Below are 15,649 nucleotides of genomic sequence, written 5' to 3' on the forward strand. Positions count from 1 at the left end.
TCATCAAACTTAACATTAAGTTTGAGAAGACGATCGACATACCTTTGCATCCTTTGCAAATGAGCGGTTAGGGATTCTCCACTCCCTATCCTAGTGGTGATCATGTTGGTAATGATCTCATAGCGCTCTTGCCTCGTGCTTTGGTGGTACCTGTCCAGCAAATCTTGATGCATCTCATATGGATACATGTCCTCATAGGACTTTTGGAGCTCGAGGTTCATGGTGGCCAGCATGATGCAATGAACTTTCGTAGCATCACGCTCGTGGGCCTCAAAGGCGGCCATTTCTTTAGGAGTAGCAACTTCTGGGTTGATCTTTTCTACTTTCTCATCGAGGACATATTCTTTGTCCTCGTAGCGAGTTATCATGCGAATGTATCTCATCCTCTCGTTGAAATTCGACCCATCAAATGTCACCTTTTGACATATGTTCATCAGCGAGAATGACCCAGAAGCGTTGGTGTTTGCGTTTGCGTTAGACATCTAAAATAGAAAGGAACAAAGTTTGATTAGAATTGAATCCCCAATTAAACACCCAAATGAGAAATTAGGGCTAGGATCCAACAACATTATTTACAACTTAGAAAAGGGATGTCGTAATCTAAAAGTAAATAATTTGAAGGTAAGCGAATGACGATTCACTAATTTTCACCATGAAAAACGAAAAGAGATTAAGTTTTAAATGTATTTGAAAATTCCTAGATTTCTTTTGAGATTCATTGAACATTTCAATGGCATGTTTAAATCTCGATATGCACTTCAAATCTGCGACTGGGATGCCGAGGATCGCAAACAAGTTGTGAATAACCATGCGAATCAACATGGTGCACTCAATGTCTTTATCACCTAATCAATGTGTTGGTTATCCACGCACGCTCCATTGATCTATGATAAACATCGAGCCACCCTTCGCCACTAATGTCAATCCCAAATTAGTGTGTCGGTTAGCCATGCACGCTCCACTAATGTTTGACAACGGTATAAAGTGTAATTCCATGGAATAGCATCAATTTTCACATTTTACCCTAAAGTAACTAAGATTGGGAATTTGAAAAAAACTTTGTAGTTACTTTGCAATATTCATTATACTTATAATGAGGAATTAAGTGCCCTATCCTATCCGTTCGGCTAACAACCCTCCACCAATCAAGCAAGCGGTGGGAGTGAGTGTACACCTATTAAGCGCCATTTTATAGCCAGCAACCTTATACCAACCTTATAGACTGGCTTCGTGAATGAGGCCTACTAGCGATAAGACTAGCTTATTCTTATACATATATATTTATTAATCTTGTAATAATATGATAGTATAGTGTTGAATTTTAAACTTGTAAAATTCTAAGGGTTTGAATTTAAATCATTCAAAATTAAACTTTTAATCACAAAATTTAAATTTCAAAACTTGAGGACAAGTTTTGAACTTTTCAAAACACAAGGGATCAAATAACAAATAATATAAATCAAACAATTAATTTAGTGATTATCTATATTTGACCTAATTCAATTTCTTGTAAGATAAGTTATCCAATTAATTCAAATAATCAATTTTAATCATATAAGGAATTTATTATCTAATCAATTGGTAAATATCTTTTGTTTTTGGCAAGGATAGTCTCACAAAATCATTAAAATTCGAAATTTATCAGTAAAAACAGATTAGGTAACTGTTCCATAGCAAAAACAGCAAGAAATCCTGATATTGCCTCTGTCTGACGATCCGACTCGCCGAGTCACATATGGACTCGCTGAGTTGGGCTGACTCGCCGAGTCCATGAAGTGACTCGCCGAGTCCAGTCGAACAGAAGCCAGAAAAACAATTTTCAGCATGTTAAACACACAAAGCATCCATACAACAGAAACCAATCAAGGCTCTGATACTACTGATGGGTTTTTATACATAAGAACAATCCTATGTGCTCATACAAACCCTAATGCTTGGATCTAGGTTTCTCTATTGTACATGCAATGAATCCAAGACTTATAAACCCTAATCTAGCATACATAATTTCAAAATTAACATATAACATCAGATCTAGATGTTTACCTCTTCAATGGAAGCTTGAATCTTCTTTCTTGGCGCTTAGAGTCACAATTGTAACTCCTCTAATGGCTTACAAACACCACAAGCAAGAAGGTAACTATGAGAGAGGAGGGAGGATGCTTAATTTCGGCCTAGGGTTTCTCTTGGGAAGCAAGTGGCCATAAATTGAAGGCTAGGGGTCTTATTTATACTGTAGGTTGCTAGGGTTTCAGTCTAAACCCTAATGGACACCTTAGTCACCAAGCAGTCCAAGGAACCTTCTGGAATGAGGCCTTGGACGAAAATATGATGATCCTTCATCATAATTTCGTTCCCCCTTAGTCCATTAGGTTTCCCAGCCCACAAACTCAATTATCACACATTTGACAGTTTATGCCCCTTTATTTAATTAATCTCTTTTAGTCACCAAATTAATTCCTAATTAATTTATGACTAATACTAATTAAATAAATATGATTTCTCCTTTATAATATATTAATAAACCATAATATCCTCTCTCTTTCCTTAAATTACCTTGTCAAGCTGCTTTGGTGAAGGCAACCCAAAAGGACCATGCATAACCGGGTCAAGTACATACCAAATATAGTTACAGGCTTAGACACTAATCCAACACTTGTAGGGTATGAGATTCCACGAGTTATGTTTAGTATTCTGATGTTTGTTGTTTTGTGTTTTTCAAAATGGTGGTTTTGCACCCTAGACCAGCAGTTGGCAGTTCAAGTGCCAGTGAGGGATCAGGCTCAGGCTCTAGAGCTGAGCAGCTAGATGAGCAGACTAGGGAGTTCATCTCCTCAGAGATCACGCGCAGTATTCTTGAGCAGACTCATGTGATCTTCGGTTTAATCAAGGAGGGTATCTTGGAGCTTATGGATGAGAAATTGAGTGCTTTTTGCACTGAGATGACGGCTATGATGGGGTCGCACACACTGACTTTCAGGGAGTTCAGAGCTTGTGGAGCTCCCGACTATCATGGGGCTCGGGACCCCATTGCAAGTACTAGATGGTTGGCTGATGTCGCCAATGCATTCCGCACCAGCAGATGTCCCGAGGGGGACAAGGTTAGACTTGTGTCCTGTCTTCTGAAGGACAGGGCACGTGACTGGTAGGAGTAGGTCGGGCATGTCATGGGTGATGATGCAACTCTTAATGCCATGACATGGAGTGAATTTACGACCCGGTTCAGAGCCGAGTTTGCACCCATGATAGAGGTGCAACAGCTTGCTAGAGAGTTTCAGGACCTCCAGCAGACTATAGAGATAGTGGCGGAGATCACCGCCAAGTTCAGAGAGAGAGTCCTTCTTGTTTTGTAGTTTGTGGCGGGCAAGGAGATAAAGAAGGCTCGGTACCACGAGATGCTGAGGAGTGATATTCGACAATTTGTGAGCCGCTCCAGCTGCAAGACGCTGGAAGACATGATTGCTAGGGCTCGAGTGTGAGAGAGAGAGAGAGAGAAAGAGAGTTGGATTTAGAGATGGAGAGGAAGAGGAAACCAGAGGGGGGTTAGACAGGGAGTTCGGGCAACAAGCCCAACGTATCAGATCACAGATCTCGGAGCCAGCAGAGCCACGACCGTTGTGGAAAATGTGGCAGGATGCACGAGGGAACGTGGAAAGCGCGGAGTTCGGGCTGCTACAAGTGCGGCCGAACTGGTCATATGAGCTGAGATTGCACAGCCACTACCACCACCACGACAACATTAGATCTGAATTGATTTCAGTGCAATCAGAGGGGACACAAGCGGTCCCAATGCCCGAGTTTAGTAGCATCAGGGAAGGTGGTAGCACCTTCTCCTGCCACAGTGAGGATTACGGATGGCCGCCAGGACCGGGCTGAGGTGCCTACGGCGCGGAGCAGGGCTTTTCAGCTTACTGCAGAGGAGGCACGAGCAGCTCCTGACGTGGTGACGGGTATGTATCTTTCTCTTATCTCTTTATTTATATTTTTTGTTAATTACGTTTATATGTTTTGTTATAGGATCGTTCTTAGTGAACGGTATATCAGCTTTGGTACTGTTTGATTCGGGTGCCACCCGATCTTTTGTGTCGTTCGCACTTAGTAAGCGATTTAGTAGAGCTCCGGGGGAGATGTATTGCCCACTTGATGTAGAGATAGCAGATGACAAGACCATCAGGGTCACGAGGGTTCACAGAGGATGTACGCTTCAGTTATTCGATGAGCAGTTTTCAGTGGATATGGTTCCTATTCCCCTGCGAGGGAATAAGGTTATAGTTGGTATGGACTGGTTGATCCCCAATGGGGCAGTGATCGACTGCGAGCATCAACTAGTGAGTGTTCGGACTCCAAGTGGGAGAGGGTTAGTGATCCAGGGCGAGAGGCCGCAAGATGGGTTGACTCTATGTTCAGCAGCGAGAGCTAGACGCTACCTTCAGCGGGGGTGCGCACGTTATATCGCCTATGTTATGGATACCTGGGATAAGGGTAAGGAAACATTGGATGATGTCCCGGTAGTGCGAAAGTACCCGGACGTATTCCAGGAGGATCTGCCTGGGGTACCTCCGGAGAGGCAGGTCAAGTTTTGGAATGACCTAGTCCTAGGTGCGGCTCCGATAGCCCAGACATCATATCGTTTGGCTCCTCCCGAGATGATGGAATTGTCTATGCAGCTGCAGGAGCTGTTAGAAAAGGGATTCATCAGACCGAGCAGTTCGCCATGGGGAGCCCCGATCCTGTTTGTAAGAAAGTAGGACGGGTCACATCACATGTGTACAGACTACTGGGAGCTGAACAAGGTGATGGTGAAGAACCGTTACCCACTCCCGAGGATAGATGATTTGTTTGACCAACTTCAGGGATCATCTTGGTTCTCCAAGATTGATCTACGGTCAGGTTATCACCAGATGCGAGTTAGGGACAAGGATGTCCAGAAGACAGCTTTTAGGACTCGCTATGGGCAGTATGAGTTTGTCGTGATGCCGTTTGGGCTCACCAATGCTCCAACCGCATTCATGGACCTCATGAACCGCGTGTGCAGAATGATGTTGGATCTGTTTGTAATAGTCTTGATTGATGACATCTTGGTTTACTCCAGGACTCAGGAGCAGCATGAGGAGCACCTGAGGGAGGTGTTGGAGACACTGAGGAGGGATAGACATTTTGCGAAGTTCTCCAAGTGTGAGTTCTGGTTGCGCGAGGTGCAGTTCCTTGGGCATCTCGTCAACCAGAAGGGTATTATGGTCGATCCGGCCAAGATAGAGGCCATGATGCAGTGGGAGATTCCGAGGTCTCCATCTGAGATTCAGAGTTTTCTGGGTCTGGCGGGTTATTACAGGAGATTTATCCAGGACTTCTCCAAGATTGCAGTTCCTCTGACCCGACTGACCAAGAAGTCGGTGGTATTCCGATGGGGGCCTGAGCAGCAAGCAGCCTTAGAGACCCTTAGACAGCTGTTATGCGAGGCACATTAATATGGATTTCATCACCAATTCCCAGGACCACACGTGAGGTTGATTCGATATGGGTCATCGTGGATCGGTTGACCAAGAGAGCTCACTTTGTCCCGATCCAGGAGAGCATATCGGCCGAGAAATTGGCCGAGATTTATGTGCGAGAGGTAGTGGTGCGACATGGAGTGCCTGTCTCGGTGGTTTCTAATCGAGATGTCCATTTTACTTCCAGATTTTGGAAGCGGTTTCACGACGAGATGGGTACTAGTCTCCACTCCAGCACCGCTTTCCACCCCCATACCGACGGACAGAGCGAGAGGACGATTCAGACTCTCGAGGACATGCTTCGTTCATGTGTTTTGGATTTCGGTGGCAGTTGGGATACATATCTTCTGTTAGCGGAATTTTCGTATAACAACAGTTACCATGCTAGTATAGACCGGCCTCCCTTCGGGATGCTTTACGGGAGGAAGTGTAGGACCCCAATCTGTTGGGGTGAGGTTGGTCATAGGGTCATGGGGAGTACGGAGGTAGTACTCAAGACCACAGAGATGATCCAACAGGTCCGAAGCAGGCTCCAGGCTACTCAGAGTCGGCAAAAGGGTTACGCCGATAAGTGCCGTTCGGACTTGGAGTTTCAGGTAGGCGATATGGTCCTCCTGAAGGTGTCACCTTGGAAAGGTGTCATCCGGTTTCGGAAGCGGGGCAAGTTGGGCCCTAGGTATATCGGTCCTTTCAGGGTTATAGCTCTGGTGGGCAAGGTGGCATATCGACTGGATCTTCTGGCAGAGGTCAGCCAGATCCACAACACTTTCCACATTTCTCAGCTGCGGAAGTTCTTAGTGTATGAGTCAGCAGTTGTACCTTTATAGGACATTCAGGTGGATGATAGCCTGAACTACATCGAGAGACCAGTGGCTATCCTCGACAGGAAGACGAAAGAGCTGAGGAAAAAGAGAGTGGGGCTGGTGAAAATGCAGTGGTAGCACCACAAGGGCTCGGACTGGACCTGGCACCCCGAGGAGGAGATGAGGGAGCACTACCCGGAGTTGTTTCCGGATGCAGCAGACTTCGAGGACGAAGTCAAATTCAAGTGGGGGTAAATTGTAACGATCGTCATTTGAGGAATTAATTATTAAATATTTCTTAAATTATTGTTGGGCTAAATATGGATACAAAATGCCTATTGGAGTGGACTTAAGCAAGTGGGCCAAAGTATTGGGCTGCCCATAAGACGTACGTTGGGCGTAGACTTGGTGTATGCAGGGCGTAGAGGCGCATCGGATGCGGGGGACGCGCGCACGTACGCGCAACGTACGTGAGCAGATGCCAAAACCCTAATTTTTTAGGGTTTAAGACATTTAAATACCCCATTATAGCCACCCCTTGCCTCCTTACCAACCCCTCACCCTCAGAAACCCTAAATACCCTCTCTTACTCCATTTTTGTGTGTTTTTGGCATTTTGAAGCTTTGTTTGGTGAAGAAGAGCTTGGAGGAAAAGAAGAGAAGTTGGAGAAGAAGAACTTGAGTATCTTGAGCTCAAGGATCTGGGAATATCTCATCTTTTGGCACTCAAAGGAGGTTTAAAGCTTCTAACTTTCCGTATAGAAGCTTAGATCTAGGTTTATGGAGGTTTAGACCTTTTTAGGTCCAAAGGTTGGATTTTTATGATGCAACTTCGTTTTTGAGCTTGGGGCTGCCACCCTCAGAGCTAAATGCATTCCTTTAGCAATAAAGTTACAATCATTAAGGTCTATTTGTGACCATGCATGAGATCTAGCCATTTCCATGGAAGTATGTTGCTATTTTCCAAGTTTGGGTTCATTTGGTGGGTTGCAAGCCACCAAGTAAACGACTTTATGGATTAATACGTTGAAGAGGACTTGGATCTATAGTTATAGCCTCTGGAGTTGAGTATTGAGTTCTTAATGGAAAAGTGGCTTAACAGGGTAGTAAGTTGGGCGTACCAGCCAATACGCATAGCGTACAAGCCACACAGCAGGTACGCGCTGCGTATAGAGGAGTACGCCCATCGTACTCAACAGTATTGGGCTTTCATCTTTTGGGCCTCTTTTTGCGCCAACTATTGGACTTATCAGCTATTGGGCCTTAGTGGGCCATCAGAAGTCAGATTTTGGACTAAGGACTTGGTTGGGCTTAGGGAAGGCCCATTTGAGAAGTTGGGTCCAATTTAAAAAAATTGGGCCATTAGTGGGCCTTTAATGGGCCATTAGTGAACTTAGAAAGATTAGATGTAATTGGGCCTTGATTATGGTTCAAATCAGAGCAGGGGTAAAATGGTCATCTTACCCTTAGAAGGATTCTCAGTTTGTCTGACTAAGTATTGTTGTATAGAGTTAGCCGGGGAGTCGTGGGAGCAGCCAACAGAGATTCCTCACGCACGAGTTCAACATCCAGTTTGAGAGCTGGTTTTTCCTCCAGTAGCAACGGCTCTAAGGCCACAATATCGGCCCGTTTAGTTGTTAGTAGTTCCGGACTACGGTCTGATTTCGGGGCGGTCCCGAGAAGAGTATGTGTATGCTTGATGTCTTTGTGATTCACACATGTTATGTGTTATGTGTTTCGCGGCAAGCCCGATGTATGTTGGTGTATCTGTTATATGTTATGTGTTCTGGGTTAGCCTGATGCCGGGGCAAGCTCGATGTCTGTTAGTTTATATCTTATCTGTTATGTGTGTCGGGCTTCGGACCGTTGCCGGGGTAAGCCCGATGTATGTTATATGCTTATGTTATGTGTTTATGATATATGATATGTTGTGTATGTGTCGGGGTAAGCCTGATGTCGGGGTAAGCCCGATGCCAGACGTGGTCTGATGCCGGGGTGAGCCCGATGCCGGATAGGAGTCCGATGTCAGGTAAGCCGATGTCGGGTTCGTCCCGATGCAGCTGGGTGGTGTCCCAAAGTTTATGTTACATGTTATATGTTTATGTGTATGGTATCTGGTAGTTTGGGGGAGCTCACTAAGCTTCGTGCTTACAGTTTTCAGTTTGGTTTCAAGTACTTCAGCTAGCAAAGGGAAGGGCTCGGGATGATCGCATGGCACACACCACAGTTTTCTAGCCTGGGAGATTTACTCTGGTATTTGATATGAGATTTTGATATGTTGGCAGATATTACGATATTTTGAGATACATGGTTTATGATTTTATATGATGATGATGATGATATTTATGGTTTTATTAATAATTTAAAAATGAAATTTTTAGACCGTATTTTTGGGATGTTTCATAAATCATCTTGCATGTCCATTAAGTGATTAACTCAATATCTTAATATATTAAGACACTCTAAAGAATGCATGGAGCAAAACCAACGATTAAGACCCCATTTTTATAACTCAAGACCCTTCCTAAGGTCTGAAAGGACGACTTAATGGGTCAAGAACAGGCCATGCTCAATGATTACCATTTTAGGACCAAAACGTGACTTAAAAGAGCAAAAACCTATATCTACAAGATGGAGTGGTAAAGTTGCAAGCTTGGGTTGCAATCAAGGTAGAAATCATAGATCAAAGGTGCTTCTCAACTCTAAGCTCTTCACCTTCAATAACTCCTCTAAAACACTCCAATGGCTCTAACAAGGCACTATTTCACTTAGGGTTGCTTGGGGGTCATTCTCACAGAGGGTGGCTGAAGAAAGAAGGGGACATGAGGTTATAGTGATGATTATATAGGGCCAAAACCCTAAAAAATAGAGTTTGCATGATCTTCACATACGCCCTCTGTACGAGGTGTACGCCCAGCGTACTAAGGCGCGCCTTAGTATGCTTAGCATACACACGTACACTCAGCATACTCCCGAAATCCTGAAATTACCAAAATGTAACTATGGGCACTTTTAGCACTCTTTCCATTACATAGGGACCAAAATGCAATAAATCTCAAAATAAGGGTCAACAATGAAAGTACCTCAAAACATGATATTACATGCTTAAAACCAAGTTCTTTTTTTCTCAATATTAGTTGAATTGTCGTTTAATTTACTGTAAACAAACCCCTAATTTAATTTTATAGTTTAGATTAATTAATATGTCAATTATTTAATTCATAATAACACATGTTCCCCTAGTGTTCAACAACTCTTACTTACCTAGCTATATTATCATTCGATTAAGTATACTTGCTCAGTAGTGTGTTAATCCCTAGTTTTATAAGTCATTTTCTAAATTTAAAACTTTGATTAATTTTTAGTATATAAGAAAACAGCATCACACACACAAATATATATATATATATATATATATATATATATATATATATATATATATAGAGAGAGAGAGAGAGAAAGATTAATAAGTTAATATTTTGACTAATGAGTTTTCAAACATTTTTCGTTTCATATTTTGTATTTAATAATAATAATAATAATAATAATAACAACAACAACAACAACAACAACAACATCAACATGATATACAATACCAAGAGTAAATTACACTAATCATCATTTGTCTATGTGCGAAAACGTACGTTTTGTCCATATTTTCAAAAATAAATTTGGATCGTCCCTATATTATAATTTTTTTCACTTGAGTCATTCCTAAAGACATAAACTGACTATTTTGCCCTTAATAATTTATTCCTTAATTTTCTATTAGTTATTTATCAGTTTTTGATTAAAAAAAATAAATAAACAGATATCCCCACCTTTTCTTCTTCCCTTTCCTAGTTTCCTTCTTTACCTCACTCTTTCTCACCAACTCCCGAAAACCACCCCAAAACTCTCTTCCTCCTTTCTCCGACGAGATCAACCACACCATCCTTTTTATAATGCTCTCTTTTATGATTTTGATCAAACAACAAAACATAAAAATAAAGTTATAACTATGGCGATTCAGTGAAGAAGATCCTTATGCATCTGATTCTTCTACAACTGATTCAACCAGTAAAGAAGATGAAAGATCCTTATGTAACTGATTCTTCTAGTGAAAAGATGACAAAGGTTTCATATGGCGGTAGGTGTTGAGAGCACCAAGAGGATGAGGGGGCGGAGTGTAGATTTGGGAATAACCTTCTCTAGTGAGGCGGCAGCTTCAGACTTCGCTGGAAGTGGCTTTAATCTAGCAAAGTAACGAAACGATTTCCACAAATATGGGTGCGTTTGTTTTTAGACTAAAGAAAAATCCTCTCATTTTCATGGTCTTCGTTTAGAGAGAAAGAACAAACACATTTATGGGGATCAATTTTCATATCTCAAGTTCTACGTTTGAATACGTATCGATGTCTTGAATTTTAAATATTGAGTTCTTGTGTTCTTGGTTCTAAAAAAAGTAAGAGGTTGTTTGGGATTTCATTTCAAAACAAATTATTGACTTATAGACTTTTTTGAAAAGTAAATGAGTTAAGAAAAGTGTTTGACGGAATTTCAAAATAACTTCTCATTAAGCATTAAAAAAGAAAATTTCAGTAAGTTAGAAATTGGGTTTAGGTCATTATTGGTCACTTAGCTTTTGGTTTTGTGCTCATTTGGTCACTTAACTATTTTTAAGTTTTAAAAGGTCATCAAACTTTTAACTTTTTGCTAATTTAGTCATTTAACTTTTGGTTTGGTCACTTAACTTTTAGATTTGTGCTCATTTAGTCACCTAACTTTTAAAATTGTGCTCATTTAGTCACTAAACTTTTAAAAAAGTTTAAAATTTTAGTGACTAAATGAGCACAATTTTAAAAGTTAGGTGACTAAATGTGACCAAACCAAAAGTTAAGTGACTAAATGAGCATAAATCCAAAAGGTTGATGACCTTTTAAAACTTAAAAAGAGTTAAGTGACCAAATGAGCACAAAACCAAAAGTTAAGTGACCAAAAATGACCTAAACCCTTAAAAATTTTATCTTTTCAAAACTCCTTATAAGTTTTTGGAGAGAGAGAGAGAGAGAGAGAGAGAGAGAGAGAGAGAGAGAGAGAGAGAGAGAGAGAGAGAGAGAGAGAGAGAGAGAGAGACGTTATGAGGAAGGGTGTGGGCCCATTTCTTTTGATATATATATATATATATATATATATATATATATATATATATATATATATATATATATATATATATATAAAATAAATGAAAAAGAAATATAAAAAGAGCAATATAGTTATTTAATGTCTCACAAGGGATAAAACATGCAAATTTAAACTAACAAAGGATGAAGCACGCTACTTTTTACAATATAAGGGAAAGTCGAAGTTAATTTTTGAAAATATGGACCGAATGTGTCATGCGTGAGGGACGGATCATGTAATTTACTCTAATACTAATTATCTACATTAAAATATAACTAGAAAATCAATAAATAATAACATTAACCACTCAGTTAAAATGTTTTTATGAATTTCCGAGAAAAAATTGGTATTCTATATAATTATATGTACGAAAATAATATTGGATTTGACCCAAGTTCGGATGATCATGGATGCGATCTTTTTCATTAAACATACAAGGATAGAATTTTTTAAAATTAACCCAATATCATTTTGAGTTATTTCCAAGATAAAAGCCTCCATCAGATGTTTCCATCGAAAACGCGTAGAAAATTCCAAGGGATTTCTATGGAATTGTCATTTAGATGCGTATAATCTAGGACTCGAAAACTTGTAGGACTTTCTGACGAAGATTATTTTAAACATTTTATCAATATTTATTAGCAAATCAATCGGAAATGCATAGAAACGTCCGAGGAAAATATTTCCTAGTAAATGTTCTTTAGAAAAACAACTTTTCTAGCATTGTTTTTTTTTTCTGTAAAATTGTAATAAATGTTATTTTTCAAGCAACTACTAATCTCGAATAATAGCACACATGTAATGGCTGATACAATAGGAAAATATTCAAATTCAATTTTTTGGGTCGAGTGTGTACTAATAAAGTGGCATAAATGTAATTGTCTAGGAACCATTTCTGTAATAACTGAAAGTTGTCAAATTGACACAAAAAGAAGACCTATATCGAATGGTTCAATAGTTTAAAAAGTTACGGTTTTTAATTTTACTTCCTTCACGCATTAACCAACTGGCTAGCGGGCTTTATTTTTTGTTAGTTATTGCTGCTAAACATTGGAAAATAGAGACACAAGAGTTAGCTTCATTTTTATTTTTCAAATTATCCCAACAGGTCTAAATACGTTGAGGGCATGCTCTATTAATTTGTTTTTATCCATTTTAGATCCTATCCTATTGTAAAAATTCTCCCGCCATTGGGGGCACCTCCCCCATAGTCTTCTTCTTTGTGTCCGCCCCTGCCCAGGGAGTGCCATGGCTGGTACTCTCTACAATGATACTATGTTACTCCAAGATACGAAATATTTTAGAGTAACTAACAAATTTTATCTTTTTTCAAGTCCAAAAACGAATATTTTTTGTAATTTTTTGCAATTTTGATCCTTATTTCATGGTTTCATTTATGGGGATTGTCAACAGTTCAACTTGTGAAAAAAAAAACCATTTTGGTCTCACCTCTCACCCATGGGTTTGACCTTTTCTTTAACCAAAAGTGAAGTTATCGATGCATCTTGTCAAGTCTCAACCTTAGACCGCATAAACCCGAACAACTTGATCGATCTTGGTGCGACAAACCGGGCAACCCCAATTCTTGCCTTTGACTTCTTCCAAACATGACATGCATCCAGCCATGTGTCCACACGGGATACATACCCCCTCAATCGGTGCATCCAAACATATAACACATGTTGAAGAATCTTTATTCTCTTTCTCCTTCTCAATTAGAGTGGAATCAATGGATAGGTAGTGAACCAGATCATCATCCATAATGTCTGAAATCGGAGGTGCTGATGGAACTGTGGGTGGTGGGTAATTGACTGAATTGTTACTTGTTCCTGCATCATTGTTTTGCCATTGGCTCTTTTCCTTGTTTTGAGTGATGGGGTTGGTGTTCTTGGTTATCTGGGCTGGTTGTCTGATACCGGAGGCTTGGATGTTGAATGAAAATTGAGGACGTCTAATCTGAAATGTGTAAAATATAAGTGTGCTGACGCAAGCATTCTATATGTACGCTTTCAGGAAAGAATTTACAAAGGCTAGGGATGGATTTAGTAGATGATTTACCGGAGAAATTTCTCTGCATGCGTTACAAAATCGCTTCAATTGTTGGTTTTCATTTTCGTTAACAGGTGCAAGTACGATGTATGTTTCTTCTGTAGATAAAAATGAACTAAAGTTTAGGCAACAAAAAGTGATTTTGTTTTTGTTTTTTTGTTTTTGGAAGTCTAATCTAAATTCAACTAACTTACGCCAATTGTCGTAAAAGGAAAACAATTAACATAAAATAATACAAACTCTACAAGTAAATAAGTGTAATCCAAAAGTATCAAGAAATTACTGTTGGAAATAGAAATGATGACTGAAGGATCGGGCTGGTTAAAATTTGGTTCATCAATGTACGCCTTCCACAGTGGAATAATTAAGTGAGGTTTAGCATTCTGATTAAAGCAAACAATTCAAGAACATGAGTGTATGATAAAAAGCTAATGCTTGTTTGTTTTGTACTTCATGAAATTAAATCCGTGCTCCACATCGAACGTACCTCTAAGCCAGAATATATAACAAGTTCTAACTTGAAAGGCTTTGTAAGCTTACGTGCTCCACATCGAACTATAACTACCCACCTGCAAATAGAACCATTAATTAAATATTGTAACTATTTATCAATAGTCCTATATTTAATATTTATTGCTATTAAAATGAAATGCTTACACTTTTCTTGGAGGTGGTTGAGCAAACCCTGGCACAATATAAAGCGCTCGCAGCCAACCAGAGAACAAGCATATGTGGTTCTAAAAGAATTGCATTAAACCCAATATGAGATCATTACAATTTCACATAGAAGAACTTTCTAAGATCCAAAAGAATGAAAAATGCGTATGTACCTCAATTGCACGAACAACATCGCTATATCCATTGAGTCTTGCAACATCAAGTGCAGTTTGACCATCATCATTCATCAACAAGGCACTAGCTGAAAATTTAGATGATAAATATTTCGTAAGCAATTAATTGGTTACATATAATAAGACATGACAAACTTTCTTGGGAAACTTTTGAGTCCAAAATACAATTTTTTACGTTTGTTCCAATTTTTTATGTTATGTTATTTACTATGATCGGGCCTAATAAAGTAACCAATTCAACAATATAGTAGCAATGTTGTCATTGATTAAAAAGCACACACCACCATGTAAAAGCAATAGCTTAACCATCTGTTCTAAGCCTTTTTTTGCAGCATGATGAAGAGCAGTTTCAGAATGACAACCTGAAGAATTTGTTACGATAAGTGAGAAAAATTACCATGGCCAACTGAGAGGCCAAATAACATACCTTCTTTATCATGCATCAGGGAGCAAACCAAGACACATGGACGATAGTAGTTCACATTGGCACCTAATTCTAACAAGGTTTTTGCTACATTATAATGGATTGGATTCATGGAAGCCAATATCAGAGGAGTGTATCCTTCCTTGTCCTTCCACTATATTAAAAACAACAGATTTGACGCATTAATTAAACAGATAATTTCGTCACTAATAAATGCTTGGGTACAGTATATATAGAAAAATAAAATTAGTCTCAATTTGCCGGAAAACCCACATCCATGTAAATTAAAGAGAACTAGATCTGATTGTTTTAATAACAGGATTATGCTACAATCCTCTAAAAGTGTGCAAGCTAAGTAGATAACTTAATGTGATATATCGCCATGTGCTGATGAGACAAATGGCCTCCAACATTGAACTCTGAAAAAGTTAGTTCAACTTCTAACTGCAAACCATGAAGTCTTCGTAAGGAATACATTTTTACGCATACCTCAAGGCTAGCACCTATCCTGTGAAAGTCTTTAATGCGTTTAATGTTACCAATTCTGACTTGTTGATACAAAAGCTGGTCCTTGGATTGCTGTAAACCCATTTCATAAAAAATAAAAAAAATAAAAAAAAACGTTTTGTAGGCTTGATCTACGATCAAGGGTTTTATAAAAAAACTTTGGCGGCAAATTTATATAGAGTAAACCCTAGAATCTACAATCCTACCTGCTTATCCATAAATTTGATTTGAAATTATCCCAAATTTTAGTTATTCGAATTTTTGTATATCCCATTTTTTTTTGGATTCCCTTAGTTATAAAAAAGTTTTCCTATATTTCGGATATCTAAAATCCGAAATATACTATTTTTATTTACTTTTTTAA

The 15,649-nt window shown here is 39.4% G+C and overlaps 1 protein-coding gene across 1 annotated transcript; it reads right to left on the bottom strand.

The window, feature by feature from the left end:
• Positions 1-12,834: 12,834 nt before the first annotated feature.
• On the bottom strand, positions 12,835-15,369 carry LOC145163120 (putative E3 ubiquitin-protein ligase XBAT35). The gene is made up of 9 exons (XM_079082006.1): positions 15,268-15,369; positions 14,818-14,932; positions 14,636-14,716; positions 14,334-14,422; positions 14,161-14,240; positions 13,991-14,072; positions 13,787-13,886; positions 13,513-13,601; positions 12,835-13,410 (listed from the first exon to the last, which is right to left on the bottom strand). Exons 1-9 carry the CDS (start codon positions 15,367-15,369, stop codon positions 12,976-12,978), a joined length of 1,173 nt encoding a protein of 390 aa, XP_078938132.1. The 3' UTR covers positions 12,835-12,975.
• Between the last annotated feature and the right edge of the window lie 280 nt (positions 15,370-15,649).

Source organism: Lactuca virosa, chromosome 3 (genome assembly GCF_052849685.1).
Source record: "Lactuca virosa cultivar CGN04683 chromosome 3, Lactuca_virosa_CGN04683_v6, whole genome shotgun sequence".
Lineage (NCBI taxonomy): Eukaryota > Viridiplantae > Streptophyta > Magnoliopsida > Asterales > Asteraceae > Lactuca > Lactuca virosa.